Source organism: Sus scrofa, chromosome 12 (genome assembly GCF_000003025.6).
Source record: "Sus scrofa isolate TJ Tabasco breed Duroc chromosome 12, Sscrofa11.1, whole genome shotgun sequence".
In the NCBI taxonomy this organism is placed as follows: domain Eukaryota; kingdom Metazoa; phylum Chordata; class Mammalia; order Artiodactyla; family Suidae; genus Sus; species Sus scrofa.
Window position 1 is genome coordinate 23,912,389 of NC_010454.4, and position 16,725 is coordinate 23,929,113.

Below are 16,725 nucleotides of genomic sequence, written 5' to 3' on the forward strand. Positions count from 1 at the left end.
ATCAGACCAACCAATGGCAGAGATTCACCCATTTCACAGATCTAAGAGGTTAAGTAACTTATTCAGGATCAGACAGCAGAAGTGGTAGAGTAGGACTGAAACCCAGTGTCTCTCTTTAATTTCACTTTCTTTTTTCTTTCTTTCTTCTTCTTTTTAGGGCTGCACCCATGGCTGTTCTGTTCCCAGGCTAGAGAAATCAGAACTGCAGCTGCTGGCCTACGCCACTGCAACCCAGGATCTGAGCCACGTCTGTGACCTACAGCACAGCTCACGGCAACACTGGATCCTTAACCCACTGATCGAGGCCAGGGATTAAGCCCGCAACCTTGTAGTTCCTAGTTGGATTCGTTTCCACTGCCACGCAGGGAACTCCTCATATCTGGATTATTGCAATGGCCTCCTAACCAGTCTCCTTGCATCAGCTCTTCCCTCTTTCCAGTCTAATCTCCACATTACGAACACCAACCTTTTTTAAACTTTTGAATAGCTGCCTTTGGTCTTAGAGCACAGACAAAAGCATGCAAGGGTCTCATATGGGTTTTTCCCTTACTCAACACTCTAGCTTGATCCTAACCCCTTGTTCTGTTGCGGGGGTGCTGGCCTTCTTGTGGCTCCTCATAATCCCCAAACTCTCTCCCACCACAGGACCTTTGTACCTGCTCATCCCCCCTTCACCTGAATAACTCTCTTCCCTTTCTCAGGTACACATTTCCTGAGCCCCCAAGCTAGGTCATTCTTTGGCATCTCTCACTTTTACAACTTTACATGTGTTTGTGAGATTGATTAAAGTCTTTCTTCTCTAACAGGCCAAGGATCAAGAACCACTCGCTTAGTACAAAATAGATGCTAAGCAGATAATAGCCTATGTACACATAACATATGCAATACGCCAGGTGTTTGGCACACTTAACATGTATAAAGTCACTAAGACCTCCCAAAAGCTCCATATGAGGCAGGTACAATTATTAGCCCCATTTTACTTATAGTAAATCATACAAGCTAAGAAGTGGAAGAATTGGGTTATGAACTCAGGCAGTCAGTTTCTGGATTCTGAGTGCTAAACACATTACAGCGCCTCAGCAGCAATTGCTGAGAGCAGGACAATGTTGAGTGCTTCTGATAGGGACTAGATAGCACCCTCCTTAGTTCAACTAAAACATCAATTCAGTTGGGTTGTGGTAAGGATCTTAACGTTTGACTGGAACTTTGCTGCAAAACATTTACTTCCCAGCATTTTATTCCAACCACTTTTTTTTTTTTTTTTTTAAGGGCAGCACCTGAGGCATGTGTAAGATCCCAGGCTAGAGGTCGAATTGGAGCTGCAGCTGCCAGCCTACACCACAGCCACATGGGATCTGAGCCGCGTCTGCTACCTACACCACAGCTCACAGGAACACCGGATCCTTAACCCACTGAGTGAGGCCAGGGATCAAAGGTGCATCCTCATGCATGCTGGTCAGGTTCATAACTCGATGAGCCACAGTGCGGACTCCTATTCCAGCTACTTTAAAAATCCACTTGCCATCAATGGTAGTATCATGACTGATGGTGAGCAGAGGAGGTAGCTCAACAAATTGGTAAGAGGACAGGAGAAAGCTGTCTTGGAGTGAAACAGAACTGTGGAGCATTTGTAGTATGGGAAATCCTCATCAAGGCAATTCAGAGATTTTCAAGAATGTCATCTCACTTAAACTTGGTTGATTCGTAATAAAATCACACACAGAGGGCAGTTCTTCCTCAGCTGAAAGGTGAAGCAAAAGGCTGAGGTTTGGAGGACAGCTAAGTCATGGGAAATCAAGCAGGCACAGGACGAGCAAGGAATAGTGTCCCCACACTTGCAGCTTCAGAACTCAGATATTTCTTTTTTTTTTTTTTGGCTTTTTGTTATTTCTTTGGGCCGCTCCCGCGGCATATGGAGGTTCCCAAGCTAGGGGTCTAATCGGAGCTGTAGCCACTGGCCTATGCCAGAGCCACAGCAACGCGGGATCCGAGCCGCGTCTGCAACCTACACCACAGCTCACGGCAACGCCGGATCCTTAACCCACTGAGCAAGGGCAGGGACCGAACCCGCAACCTCATGGTTCCTAGTCGGATTCGTTAACCTCTGCACCACGACGGGAACTCCAGAACTCAGATATTTCTGATAGAGAAAAATGTCTTTTTTTCTTTTCTTTTCTTTCAAGGATTAAAGGTAGCTGGCCAGCCTTTCCTAATTTTTAGTTGGAACTTCACAGCAAGGCCAGAGTTGCTCTTAGGTTTTCCCAGTATGGCTAGAGTAGGGCAATTATTTCAGAAGCTCGAGCTAATGCAGAGAAGAGATCTGTCAGCTAGCTACATTCTATTAACCCTAGGTCAATATGGTGAAAATGTAACCATTCAGCAACTTCTTCACCTGGAGCCCATTCCCAATCTAAAGGGAAGTCCAGAAATTGTATGCACATTTTGCTAAGGAAAGGCTTTCATTAGTTTGTCTCAGGGCTTATAACTAAAAAAAGGCGATCTTTTAGGGCTGTACACACATTTTCTCTGGTACACGGTTGTGCCTTTATAGAAAAGGTACCTTCCAGGGTGAAACATTTCTATTCCTTCAAGTACCCGAGAGCTTATGGATGAGGGTTTAAGGGGAATCCAAGTGTCCACCCCACGTGTTACGTCTCACAACAGCACAGGCCTCAAACTATACATATGTCCAAAGGGACTGCTTTTGCATTCACCCCCTTGGAGGTGCTGCGTGTAAAAGCCACGGTAGTCTGGAGTGCTTGAGTCCAGTCCCAACCAGGCCACTAACTGGCTGAGTAACCTTGGACAAGTCGCATACCCTCTCTGGCCTTCAGTTTCCACATCTGCAAACTGGAAGTTGAACGGCATGGTCTTCAAGGTCCTTCCCAACCAAGAGTCTGGTACCAAGTAGGCCTAGCCATTAAAGCAGCTTCCTGTGGGTGCGGTGCAGTTTTAACGGTCCCCCCTCCCCCGCTCGAGCCCGCGAAACCCTCTTTAACACGCCCCTCCGAGTGACGGCGCTTCCCAACCTCAACCCGGACACGGCTCCGCCCCTTCCCGGGGGCGTCCCATCGTGCCCCGCGCTGGGCTTCTAAAGCAGTGGGGCACCTCCCGCCTTTCCGCGGCCCCGACCCCGAACTCTTCTCCCCAGTTCTCCCGGGTGCCCTATCCTATCAACGTCTAATAGCCCAGCCAATCACGCGGGCCTACAGTCTTACCTTCGGTCCACCCTCCTCTCGGCGCCCAGCCGGCCTGAGCTGAAGGCCTTTACCAGGCCAACCCAATCAGCGGCCGGCTCTGGCCTGCCCCACCCCAACCTCCCTCCCCTCGGCCAATCCACGCGCTCCATCCCACTGCCCGCCCAGCCAACCCGGGCCTTGAAACCAGCCGGCGAATGGGCGCAGGGCGGCCCTTCAATGCTAACCGCCTGGCCAATTGGGGATTCCGCGTGGCCACGGCAGTGGCCAATCGACATGGAGCGCGGTGCCGCCGCGGAGAGGTCCGGCCCGAATATCCCTCCGCCTTCCTCCCTCCCTCTCTCTCCCTCCCTGCGAGCCGCCGTTCACTTACCGCCTCCCTTCCCTTCTTTCTCCCTCCGCCACCCGAGCACCAGCCGCGCTCAAAGCTGCCCCCGGGGTCCCTCCCCCGCCGCCAGAGGAGCAGCTGCTGCCGCCGCCAGCAGCAAATTAGGAGGGAGGAAGGAAGGAAAGGAGGAAGGAAAGGGAGCTGGAGCGACTACCAAGAGGGAGCCAGTGAATGGGATTGTGGTGACCCCCGCCCCCCACCCCACCCTCCCTTCCCACCCGACCCCCAACCCCCATCCCCAGTTGGAGCCGCCGCCCGAGAGGCCGGACAGCAGTCTTAAGAGGAGTCGCCGCCACCACCTCCGCCATGGAGCTGATCACCATCCTCGAGAAGACCGTGTCTCCCGGTAGGACGCGGGGGCCGGGGGTCGGGCTGAGGTGATTGGGTGGGGGGAGGGGAAGCCCTGGCCCCTCTGACCTGTCCCTTTTCCCACTTTCCTTCCCCCCAGATCGGCTGGAACTGGAAGCGGCGCAGAAGTTCCTGGAGCGTGCGGCCGTGGAGAACCTGGTGCGTGCCACCCCGCCGTCCCCCATCCCGCCCGTCTCCCCATCCCCTGCGTGCGGGCCTTCCCGCCCTCCTGGAGGCCCAGGCCTCGGGAACCCACCCCGCCCCATCCCGTCCCCCTCCCCCTCCCCCGGTCCAACCTAACCCCTCCGTCGGGAAGCCGGTGGGTGTGTCCCGCCCCGGGCCCCGGCACCTGGCCAATGGCGCGGCGCGCCGGGGTGACTGCCGCCCAATCGCCGCGCGGCCTGAGGGCGGCGGTGCAGCAGGAGGGAGAAAGAGCGAGGGAAGGGAAGTTAGGTTGCGCGGCGCTGCGTGTTCAGCAAGGGTGGGGGTGGGGGAGCCGGGCCTAGGGGCCATGTGGAAGCTCCGAGCCCCGCTGCCCGTCCAGTTCGGACCCCGGCCTCCTCCTCCTTCCTGTCCTGTGACCCCTATGATTCTCTCCACCTACTTCCCAGAGCCCTACCCATTCCCTTCTCCCTTGGTCTGTGCTCCTGGCCAGGCCTGCACCCAAATCCCTTTTTACCCATTCCGGCAATGTTTTTCCCTTTCTTGACGGGTTATTCCTCTCCAGGGGAATTTTTTCCCCCGGCCCCGATCAATAGAGACTTCATCTGCACCCAGATAACAGGCTGAGGCTTATCCTTGAGATCGGGCCTGTTTCCAGAGGAAATCATAGAGGAAAGTTCCTCGTTTTTCATGGTTTCAAATTTAGGGGGTACAGAAAAAAAATGAGTGTTAAGTCCACTAGAGACTGGACCTCTGTATAAAATCGAGAGATGGATTGACTGAAACAGCCTATGTGCCAGTAATATTTCTCCTTGGATTCCCTCCTCCTGTTGGGGGGTGGGGAGCAAAGAGAACGGTGGATAATACGTCTCTTAAAGGTAATAGGTAATAGATCTAAATAACACTGTAACCAAATGTGTTCTTTTGTGTTATCTAGGCAAGCCAAAAAAAAAAGTGACAAGGCGTTTTTTTATTTTCTACAAACTGCCTTTGAATTGTCTTGGATTTTTTTTTCCCCCTTACACGTTCTGGTTTTTACCATCAACCTTTTTATACTTAGCTTTCCATAGAAAAGATTTTTATCTACTAGCATAGACCCATATTTCCGTTTAATGTGTATTCCTGTTTCTGCTTTTGCTAAAGTAAGACGGCTTTCATCTTATTCCTAGCATTTTATCTTATTCCCATCATTCTTAACATTCTTTAGTGGTACCTAATTAATAAAACTTAAGAATTATCTTCCGCTGTAACTGCAGAACTTGTTAGTGGTAAGAAACTATCTGCTTTTGGTTTTTCCTGTTAGCTTTTCCATTGGAGAGAGCTTTTTGTGGGGAAGAAGAATGTGTGTTAAACATTTTAAACAAAAATAGTAGTTTTGGGGGCCTGTGCAGTACGAAAGATTGACTATTATTTTCAAGAATCCACTGTGTTTGGTGAACAACTGAGAACCAAAACGAATAGTAACCTTTAGTGTTTTAACTGTTGACTAGTAAACATAAAATTATTTTCCTTGACATTTTTATTTTCTCAGTTGCTCCCTATTTCTAAATATTTGTTAGCACATTTTCCTTGTAATTTTTTTTTCATTATTAGTCTCTTGCTGAGACACTATAAAATAGAGACAGCTAGCCTCCTAAGCCTGTGTTTTAAAGTTTTGAAGTACTTTTCTCTCTTCGATAAGATTACCTGCTTCCATGAGATCCCAAGCCCCCCTGAGTATCATTCTTTTTGGGTTAAGATGTTTTTAATCTAAAACAATTTTTTCTACTCTGTTATAACATATTTATGTAACAAAAATAATTTACGGAGTACCAAGTACTGTTCTAGATACATAGAAGAGTCTTCTGACCACCAGATTGCCAACTTGCTTTAATTCTGTGGAATTTAATGTGAAGATTTGGCACTCAGAATGATGTTAATAGGAGAACCTGTAACTCCGTGTTTAATGCTGAATCTGTGTGAGAAGGAGGATGACGTCCCTATGTACTAAGTAACATTTTTATAGGAGTCTTGAAGTAGATATTTTGACATTTTATGAGACATTATAATGTGTCCTTAAAAACTTGAGGTTTTCCCCATTGTTTCGATGCTTTCTTCCATCGGTGAAATTCCTAAGAGACAGTCTTCTTTCACGTCTTCTCATAACAGCCCACTTTCCTTGTGGAACTGTCCAGAGTGCTGGCAAATCCAGGAAACAGTCAGGTTGCCAGAGTTGCAGCTGGTCTACAAATCAAGAACTCTTTGACGTCGAAAGATCCAGATATCAAGGCACAGTATCAGCAGAGGTGGCTTGCTATTGATGCTAATGCTCGACGGGAAGTCAAGAATTATGTAAGTAACTTTCATCTCCTTTTGGTCATGCTAGAGAAGGTCAGTTCTTTTTTTCATTTACGTGGGATAGAACTGACTGTAATAGATGTCTGCAATCTAAACTTAACTTGAAGATTTGATTTGTCTTCTTTCTCGAACTGTCTTTTCCCAAGTGATTCTTCCTTAGTTAACTATAACTAGTACCTAGCTCTTGTTGAACTGCTGCTGTGGGTAATTCTCATCGTTCCGTGACTCCACAGTGTGGAATCAGAAGGGGACGTGCATGGTCTCTCTTGGGCCTTTTAAGCCTGAAGAGTTTGTGAAATAGGATTGACACTAATCATGCTTTTATCTACTTAGCAAAGTATGAGAAACGTTTAGCTTTTTGTCAAAGTGTTTAAAGAGTGAGCCGATGGTTTTTGTGTGCAGTGGTTTTGTTTTGTTGTTTTGGGTTTTTTTTGTTTTTGTTTTTGGAGGAAATTTGAATGCCCCTTGTTCTTCTGCATTATGGAGTTCTTGTGGGAGTTCCTGCTGTGGCTCAGCAGGGTAAGAACCCGATTAGTATCCATGAGGGTGCAGGAAGGTTCCATCCCTGGCCTTGCTCGGTGGGTTAAGGATCCGGCATTGCCATAAGATGCGATATAGGTCGAAGATGCCACTCGGATCTGGCGTTGCTGTTGCTCTGGCTCCAATTTGATCAGCAGCTGTAGCTCCAATTTGACCCCTAGCCTGGGGACTTCCATATGCTGCAGGTGTGGTCCTTTAAAAAAAAAAAGAGTTCTTGGGACTTTCTTGTTGAATCAGAATTCTTGCTGCACAAAGAAGGATTCAGAATATATGGACAAATGCTTTTTAAAAAAAACAAGAAAACTTTGGTTCTTCAGTGGCCTGTCTTACATGGATAGTGCACAGAGGGTAGTAAGTCAGACACCTGCTCAGTCATCAATTGGTCCTTGGTATTGGAGGGGAAACCAGTCGGGGGATTCCTGCATGTGTACTTGAGCTGGTCATGCTTCTGCACATCATATTTGCTATTTCCTGCTTCTGGGTATCAGCAGTAGGTAAATTAGTGCCCCTTACGGCGGTAACTTCTCTTTCTAATTCTGTACCTCCTTCCCTCTCCAGTCTTGCATGGAGAGACTCATGACAGAAAACTAGGTTACAAAAGCCAACTTATTTTGAATCTTATTTGAAATATGTAGAGCTATTTCTATCCACATTGGGTCTACTTATGTAATAACATTTTAATCCTCCCCTCAGTAATTTGATATAAATGAAGTTTATTCACATCAGTCACTGGAACTCTTGATGCTTATTGTGCCCATTCGATTTCTCATTTTCCTCAGATTACACAATAGTAAATGAGAGAAGGCATGATGGGAGCTGTAATTGACTTTTGGGGGATGGGGCACATCACATCAGTTTTAACGCCCAAAATTTTTATTTTGAGTAGGAATTTGTATAGGTGTTCTTGAGCTTTCGTGCACGAAAAAAATAGCAATTATCCTGGGGTTTTTTCCCCTTTCATAGCACATCTGGTAATACATTCTTACTGCTGGTGGTTATTTCTTTTTTGAAATCTAGGTCTTAGACACAATTGAGAGCCAATTTCTTATTCCTCTTATTTCTGATAATTATATCATCAGCACCACTTCTAGTTTAAAAAAAACTTTCAGTACTCGGGAGTTAAATACTTGTAGTCTCTAAATCACCTTAAGTAATATTAATTAAGGGTCTTCTAGAAGCAATTCAAAGGAGAGGAGTTCCCACTGTTGCACAGTGGGTTAAGGATCTGACTGCAGTGGCTCAGGTTTCTGTGGAGGTTCAGGTTCGCTCCTTGGCCTGGGAACTTCCACGTGTTGCAGGTACAGCCAAAAACAAAAAAGGGAGAAAAGATAAAGATAGAATGGGATTCAGTATGTGTCCCATATCCGTTAGGAGATGGTGCAATAGAGAATGAAGGCACCCTGGACTTCTCATTTAGACCTGAATTAATACTTATTCAGCCCCTTTTTGTGCAGTTCATCTCTTTCCTGCCTCTTCCCCACCTCCAGGTGTCTCTGACATACAGTGGGGTTTTTTTTGTTTGTTTTTGTTTTTTGCTTTTTTGTGCTTTTTTAAAGGGCCACACCCGAGGCACATGGAAGTTCCCAGGCGACGGGTCGAATTGGAGCTATAGCCCCTGGCCTACACCACAGCCACACCAACACCAGATCCGAGCCATGTCGGCAGCCTGCCACAGCTCACGGCAGCACTCGATCCTTAACCCACTAAACAAGGCCAGGGATCAAACCTGTGTCCTCATGGATACTAGTCAGATTTGTTTCCTCTGAGCCATGACGGGAACTCCTGACTTAGAGTTTTTGTTAAAGTCTGGTCTAGCTTCGGTCCCCCTAAGAGAGCAAAACCTTCATTTAGAATCCATCAGAACTGTTACTGGGTAGGGCTGTTGGGAGTGAGCATGGGCAGGGATGATGATGTACCCTATAAGGGGGAAAGATGGGGAGTCCATCATTATTAGCTACAAAGCAGGATACTCAGTGACCTGACCCAGTCAGCAGAGCTGGCCTGAAAATCTGGCAGCTACTCTTTGTCCAGTGTTCATGCCAGGAACAGTTAACTGTTTGCCTTTTGAGTGATTCTTAGTGAGTTCATTGACTGAATTAGCTGATCATGGTAATGATTAACCTTGGGTCAGTTGTGGCTTCATTCTTTATCTGTACCTGTGCCTTTACTACTCTTCTGCCTTGTGTTGACCATAGAGGTGAGGTGTCTGGCTTTGGAGAATTCCATTTGGAAATAAGGGGGTGGTTGCTTTCATTTTCTAGCCTCTGGGGCAGCACAGATTGTGCTGCTGTTGGTACTGAGGCTGGCACTTTTCCTGACAGTAAGCCTATACTATGTATGCCTTTTCCTACTTGACTATAGAAAAATCAGGCTGATGTAAGAGGTGTGCCGGTAGGCAAAATGTGTTCCAGTAAGGAACAGTTGACATCTTTTGTCTTTTTGTGTGTGTCCATGCACAGGTTTTGCAGACTTTGGGCACAGAAACTTACCGGCCTAGTTCTGCCTCACAGTGTGTGGCAGGTATTGCTTGTGCAGAGATCCCAGTGAACCAGTGGCCAGAACTCATTCCTCAGCTGGTGGCCAATGTCACGAATCCCAACAGCACAGAACACATGAAAGAGTCGACATTGGAAGCTATTGGTTACATTTGCCAAGATATAGTAAGTGCTGTGTCTAACTTATCTGCTTCTGATTCCCTCTAGTTGTAACATGCGTGGTGTTAGGATTATGCTTTATCATCATGAACAAAAAAACCAAGCTATTGCAGTGTTTTAAGAGTAGAACTGCTTTATTTGTTAATTTAGACTTCTGTATTTGGACAGTTAGCCTATCCTTACATTGCTAATCATGCCCTAAAGCAGAGACTTGGGTCACAAACTCAAAATGGAAATCCCTGTTTGGAGAGGCATAAATATTTCCTCCTATCTTAGAGCATCCTTGACCTGATCCCTTTCTGAAGGTCCTCAGTGTACCATGGATGTTGTGTTACTTTTTCAGTTACTGTTTTACTGAAACATTTGCAAGCTTTTGCTATAGTTGGTTGAGCCACAACACAGAATGTTAAATGCAGCCCTCCTAGGACTGTTGCTGCTGCTGAGGTTACCACTCCATTTTGATGATAGAGATATGAATATCAGCAAAGAGGTCCACAGCACTTGACATGGACTTGGACTCCATAGATGTGCCCAGGTGTTGATCCTTGGTCCTCATGTCCTGAAACTTTACTTTAGTTGGTCCAGATGGTCTGGAGAGGGGAAAAAAAAAAACAAAAAACACCAGACTACCATCTCCATTTGCACAGACAAAAGGGGAGGGGAAGCCAGCATTACCTCATGCCCAGAGTCGTCATGCTGAGAAAGTCAGAGATGAACTTAATGAGTTTTTTTAACTTGTTTCAGTTCAATTTTGGACTGCTGGGCCCTGGGATATTTTGCAGGTGGTTTGTCCCTAAGTGGAAATGTGTGGGAAAAGATCAGAGAAAGTCTCATGATACTCTCTGGAGTAGATTTTACAGTTAAAAGGACTGCTGATTAGTCATGAGCTCAATTATTATATTCACTGCACTTCTTTGCTTGTTTCAGGATCCAGAGCAGCTACAGGATAAATCCAATGAGATTCTGACTGCCATAATCCAGGGGATGAGGAAAGAAGAGCCTAGTAATAATGTGAAGCTCGCGGCTACTAATGCACTCCTGAACTCACTGGAGTTCACCAAAGCAAATTTTGACAAAGAGGTAAGTGTCTTTTGAATAAGAGGTGTAGGTTCAGAGGATGAAGCACGCGAGTTAAATGAAAGTTTTCTTTTGTTTAAGTTTATGATTTAGAAACTGCCGTATTATTTAGAAGCGTTTGTTTCCCTGTTGTGTGAAACATGGCCATGGAGTAGGTGTTTGCCATTTTTCATCAGGCATTTGGGAATAATGTGATCTAAAATGTTTCTAGGCTTAGGTTTTCCCTTTTGCAGTCCAAAGTGAGAGTATGCTTTGGGGTTTTTTTTTTTAATTATGGATTCATACGCTCTTAGAAAGGTGCTTTGGAAAATTAATGTGTAAACAAGTTTATTTTACCTGAAGGTATTTCCCCACCTTAACTTTTAGTTGTGGTAAAATGTATAATAACATAAAGTTTACCATTTTTTTAAGTGTACAGTTCAGTATGTGCACATTGTTTCGCAGCCAATTTCTAGAACTTTTTCATCTTGCAAAATTGAAACTATGTTATTAACCTTTCATTTCCCCTTCCCAATCCCTGGCAACCACCTTTCTACTTTCCATTTCTTTGAGTTTGTTTATTCTAGACAATTTATATTAGCAGAATTTCAAAGTGTTTGATTTATTTGTCTCTTTGTGACTGACTGATTTTACTTAGCATAATATCTTGGGTTCATGCATGTTAAAGCATGTATCATCAGAATTTCCTTTTTATTTTATTTTATTTGTCTTTTTGCCATTTCTTGGGCCGCTCCCTTGGCATATGGAGGTTCCCAGGCTAGGGGTCCAAGCGGAGCTGTAGCCACCAGCCTACGCCAGAGCCACAGCAACGCGGGATCCGAGCCGCGTCTGCAACCTACACCACAGCTCATGGCAACACCAGATCCTTCACCCACTGAGCAAGACCAGGGAGTGAACCCACAACCTAATGGTTCCTAGTTGGATTCGTTAACCGCTGAGCCACAACAGGAACTCCCAGAATTTCCTTTCTAAGGCTGAATAATATTCCGCTGCATTCATTTGTCAATGGGCATTTGGGCGACTTTCTTCCATCTTCTGGCTGTTGCATAATAATGCTGCTATGTATATGGGTGTACAAATACATCTTTGAGAAGTTCTTTTCAGTTCTTTCGGATATATATCCAGAAATGAAATTGCTGGATGATATGATCTGAAAGTATTTTTGCATGTTTGTTGATATTACTTGGGCTTTTTGCTGTTTCTTGGCCTTAGAGTGGACATGGTAGAGAAGTCAAAGAAACCACAGCAAATGTAATTCTAATTCCTTAGAAAGCAGGATTTTTCCTTTTAAATTTCAGAAGACTTAGGATGGTAGCAAATAGTCTTCACATTTGATCTGGGTTTGTTTGTTTGTTTGTTTGTTTTTGTCTTTTTTGTCTTTTTGCTATTTCTTGGGCCGTTCCTGCGGCATATGGAGGTTCCCAGGCTAGGGATCTAATCGGAGCTGTAGCCGCCGGCCTGCGCCAGAGCCACAGAAACGCAGGATCCGAGCCGAGTCTGCGACCTACACCACAGCTCATGGCAACGCCGGATCGTTAACCCACTGAGCAAGGGCAGGGATTGAACCCGCAACCTCATGGTTCCTAGTTGGATTCATTAACCACTGCGCCACGACGGGAACTCCTGGGTTTGTTTTGTTTTAACCATCTTTCTTTAAACCTCGTGGCCTATATTTTCCTATCCACTTCCTCCCTAAAGTCTTGTTAGTGAAGGTCACTTGAGGGATTAAAAGATTAGGGACCTCCTTACAGGGCAGGTCATATAGTAGACAGGGAGGGAAACCTTTTTCTTCTCTTTCTTCTTTTTTAAGGCCGCGCCCAAGACATAGGGAGGTTCCCAGGCTAGGGGTCCAGTCGGAGCTGTAGCTGCTGGCCTGTGCCACAACCACAGTAGCATGTGATCTGAGCCATGTCTGACCGACACCACCACTCACAGCAACACCAGATCCTTACCCACTGAGCGAAGCCAGGGATCAAACCCAAGTCCTCATGGATGCTAATCAGGTTCATTAACCACTGAGCCAAGACGGAAACTCTGGGAAACCTTTTTTCCTTTCTTTCTTTCTTTTTTTTTTTTTTGACCTTTCTAGAGCTGCACTCTCGGCACATGGAGGTTCTCAGGCTAGGGGTCTAATCTGAGCTGTAGCCGCCGGCCTACGCCACAGCCACAGCAATGTGGGGTCCAAGCTACGTCTGTGACCTACACCACGGCTCACGGTAGCACTGGATCCTTAAGCCACTGATTGAGGCTAGGGATCGAACCCCCAAACTCATGGTTTCTAGTCAGATTCGTTAACCACCGAGCCATGACGGGAACTCTGTGAAACCTTTTTTTTTTTAATTAATGTATAGTTGATTTATAGTTTTGTGCCAGTTTCTGCCGTACAGCAAATTGACCCAGTCATACATACATATACATTCCTTTTCTTGTATTATCTTACATCATGTTCTATCCCAAGACTGGATATAGTTCCCTATGTTATACACCAGGACCTCGAACTTTCCGTGTGGCTCACAACAGTATGCAGTAGGACCTCATTACTTACCCATTCTAGATGTGATAGTTTATGTCTATTAACCCCGAACTCCCGGTCCATCCCACTTCCTCCCCCCTCCCCCTTGGCAACCACAAGTGTATTCTCTATGTCTGTGAGTCTGTTTCTGTTTTGTAGATAGGTTCCTCTGTAGGGCAAACTCTATATAGCCTTCATAATGCCAATACTGTATCCAGGAAAACCTGTTTGATTGGTCCAGGGCTGTGTGGGTCCCTAAGGGAGTAAGAGGTCTTCCTTGGAGGGACAGTCCAGTCCCTCTTTTAATGGTTTATACTCTTTTAATTCTTTTATTTTTATTCTTCCTGCAGTCTGAAAGGCACTTTATTATGCAGGTGGTCTGTGAAGCCACACAGTGTCCAGATACAAGGGTAAGGTCATATGTGAAATCATATGAAAAATCTGTTTTGTCTTTTATCTTTCCTAGGAAATGCTAACTCTATCTAGAAAGTGGTTTGAAATGTTGGAATCGGGGGACTTTAGAAATAAGCTTTGACTAAGACTGTTATTAGTAAGAATTGTTTTTCAATGTATTGGAGAAAAGGGGGAAATAGGAAATAGTCCTTCTAATGTTAACATGCTGAAAGTCGCCATCCTCTTAAGAAAGGTTTAAGGGAGAAATGGCTTTTGATCAGCCTTGCTGCTTAATTGTTGTAGGTTGTTCAAGTGACTGTTTCTATTGTAGCCCTTGAAGCAGCTTTGCTATTGTGGTAACTTGAACTTTGACCTTTGAAGCAGGTGGAAGTAACTTCCAGCCTGATGGTGTTAGTTTAGTCCTGCCAGGGGTTCCACAGGCAACTCTGAAGTAGGAAAGAAGGAAAGGAAAAAGTAAAGAGGGACAGTGAAAAAAATGAAGAAGGAGATTGTCTTGGGGGATGATAATAATATTATCCAAACACACTCTGATTGACCCTATAGGTGATTTACCTGTTTGAGTGAAGTAGTTACTTAGCCTTGTAAGATTGGGTTGTTATTAATCTGAATAGTAAACTGTTTAATCTGTTTGTAAAAGGTACGAGTGGCTGCCTTACAGAATCTGGTGAAGATAATGTCCTTGTATTATCAGTACATGGAAACATATATGGGTCCTGCTCTTTTCGCAGTAAGTATTTCTCTTTTTTTAAGTAATTTTCTTACTGTTATAGTTGATTACAATGTTTTGTCTGCAGTAGGTGTTTCTTTATGTACTTGAACATGTAGCTAATTGCAGAAGCCGTTTTTTTTGTTTGTTTGTTTGTTTGGTTTTTTGTTTTTTTGTGTTTTTTTTTTTTTTTTTTTTTTTTTTTGCTTTTTTTAGGGCCAAACCTACAGCATGTCGAAGTTCCCAAGAGGGGTTGAATTGGCACTGTAGCTGCCAGGCTTTGCCACAACCACAGCAATGCCAGATCCAAGCTGGGTCTGTGACCTACACCACAGCTCATGGCAACGCTGGATCCTTAACCCACTGAGCAAGGCCAGGGATTGAACCCGCATTCTTGTGGATACTAGTTGGGTTTGTAACTGCTAAGCCACAATGAGAACTCCAAAAGCCCATTATTCTTAGTTGCTGTTTTGTCAAATTCTGTGATTTTTTTTATTTAGTATTGTGAAATAAAGGAAATTCCTTGACTCTGAGTATTAGATTTAAGTTCATCAGCAATGTGCCAAGAAAACTTATGCCACCTTTGTACAGATTAAAAAGAAGAAGATTGGAGTTCTCGTCGTGGCTCAGTGGTTAACAAATCCGACTAGGAACCATGAGGTTGCGGGTTCGATCCCTGGCCTTGCTCAGTGGGTTGAGGATCCAGCGTTACCATGAGCTATGGTGTAGGTCAAAGACAGGCTCGGATCCTGCATTGTTGTGGCTCTGGCGTAGGCCGGTGGCTACAGCTCCGATTGGACCCCTAGCCTGGGAACCTCCATATGCCAAAGAAGCGGCCCTAGAAATGGCAAAAAGACAAAAACAAAACAAAACAAAAAACAAAAAACAAAAAAAAGAAGAAAAATGTATGTAGGAGTTGCTGTATGTCTTGGCAAGAAATATCTGTGGTGACTCAGGTTCGATCCCTGGCCCTGGAACATCCACATGCCATAGGTCCAGCCAAAAAAAATTTGTTGCTTTCTTTTTTTTTTTTTTTTTTTAAGCTTTTTAGGGCTGAATGTGCAGCATATGGAAGTTCCCTGGCTAGGTGTCCAATTGGAGCTGTAGCTGCTGACCACAGCCACAGCAGTGCAAGATCCAGGCCATGTCTGTGACCTATGCCACAGCTCACAGCAGTGTGCGCTGGTTACTTAACCCACAGAGTGAGGCCAGGGGTCTTACTGGCATCCATGACATGGATACTAGTCGGGTTGGTTACTGCTGAGTCACAGCGGAACTCCTGCTTCCTGTTCTTTTCTTTTCGGACCTAGCTTTCATAAATCTACATTTTTGAAACTTGAATGTGTGTGGTTAGAAGAGGGGCCGAACTTGAACTGGCACTTATTTGGGACCTGGGGTGTTGTGTTTTCTCTCTTAAGATCACAATTGAAGCAATGAAAAGTGACATCGATGAAGTGGCCCTACAAGGGATAGAATTCTGGTCCAATGTCTGTGATGAGGAAATGGATTTGGCCATTGAAGCTTCGGAGGTGAGCCTAGGAGAGTCCGTGTAGTGAGAACTGTTATTCTGACTGGGCTTAGAAGATATCTCCATTTGTAGGGATTTTGATTTTTCTGCAAGACAAGGCCCCCTCCATTTTTACCAGTCAGTCAGGATTTGTTGTAAATATTAGTACTGTGAACACAAGGGGGCAGCAGGCAGTCACAGTTTAATGAGGTGACATGTTGCTTTAATTGTTTGCTTTCGGGAGTCCTAGTGATGGCAAGCATTTGATGTATAATTGATAGTTTGCTAACTGGTGAAAAAAACTAAGATTAAGGAGAAAGGGGTTTGTTCTGCATTTGCGGTTTTGAATTCAAGCTTTGTTTCCAACCTTGACTGTCTTTATGTCCCTCAAAAAAAAAAGTCTTAATTTTGGTGTTCTTATGTAACAAACTTAGTACATCGCTTCATCCAAAGGTCTCACTTAGTGAAAAAAGAGCGAAATTCTTAAGGTTGCCTTGGTCCTTTAAGGTATATTATACATATAGCCTAAAAGAATCTCATTAAAGTAGCCAAGAAATGAGTGCCTCCAAAGATCACAGCGCATGTTACTGTTTGCTTCTATACAGACCTGTGGGCCGCTTTCACTGTATGCCTTGAGTATCACAGCTTGTTTGCTGCCTTCCAGAATTTGCTTTATGTTTTTCCTCAGGCAGCAGAACAAGGACGACCCCCTGAGCACACCAGCAAGTTTTATGCCAAGGGAGCACTGCAGTACCTGGTTCCAATCCTCACACAGACACTAACTAAACAGGTGAGTTTCCTTCCAGATCTAGCAGGTAAGCTATGAAATCTTAAGGGTTGGTTTGCTTTGGAGCACATGCCATGAAGGAGCTCAGCAACTCTT

General features: G+C 45.0%; 1 protein-coding gene across 1 annotated transcript in view; it reads left to right on the forward strand.

The window, feature by feature from the left end:
- The window catches only part of KPNB1 (karyopherin subunit beta 1), a 29,625-nt gene continuing 16,294 nt past the window's right edge, over positions 3,395-16,725 (forward strand). The window contains exons 1-9 of the mRNA XM_003131528.6: positions 3,395-3,931; positions 4,034-4,092; positions 6,244-6,426; positions 9,432-9,632; positions 10,554-10,706; positions 13,566-13,625; positions 14,267-14,356; positions 15,754-15,864; positions 16,531-16,632. Of these exons, the coding sequence (XP_003131576.3) occupies positions 3,892-3,931; positions 4,034-4,092; positions 6,244-6,426; positions 9,432-9,632; positions 10,554-10,706; positions 13,566-13,625; positions 14,267-14,356; positions 15,754-15,864; positions 16,531-16,632 (999 nt within the window). The 5' untranslated portion in view covers positions 3,395-3,891. The remainder of the gene's footprint in view (positions 3,932-4,033; positions 4,093-6,243; positions 6,427-9,431; positions 9,633-10,553; positions 10,707-13,565; positions 13,626-14,266; positions 14,357-15,753; positions 15,865-16,530; positions 16,633-16,725) is intronic.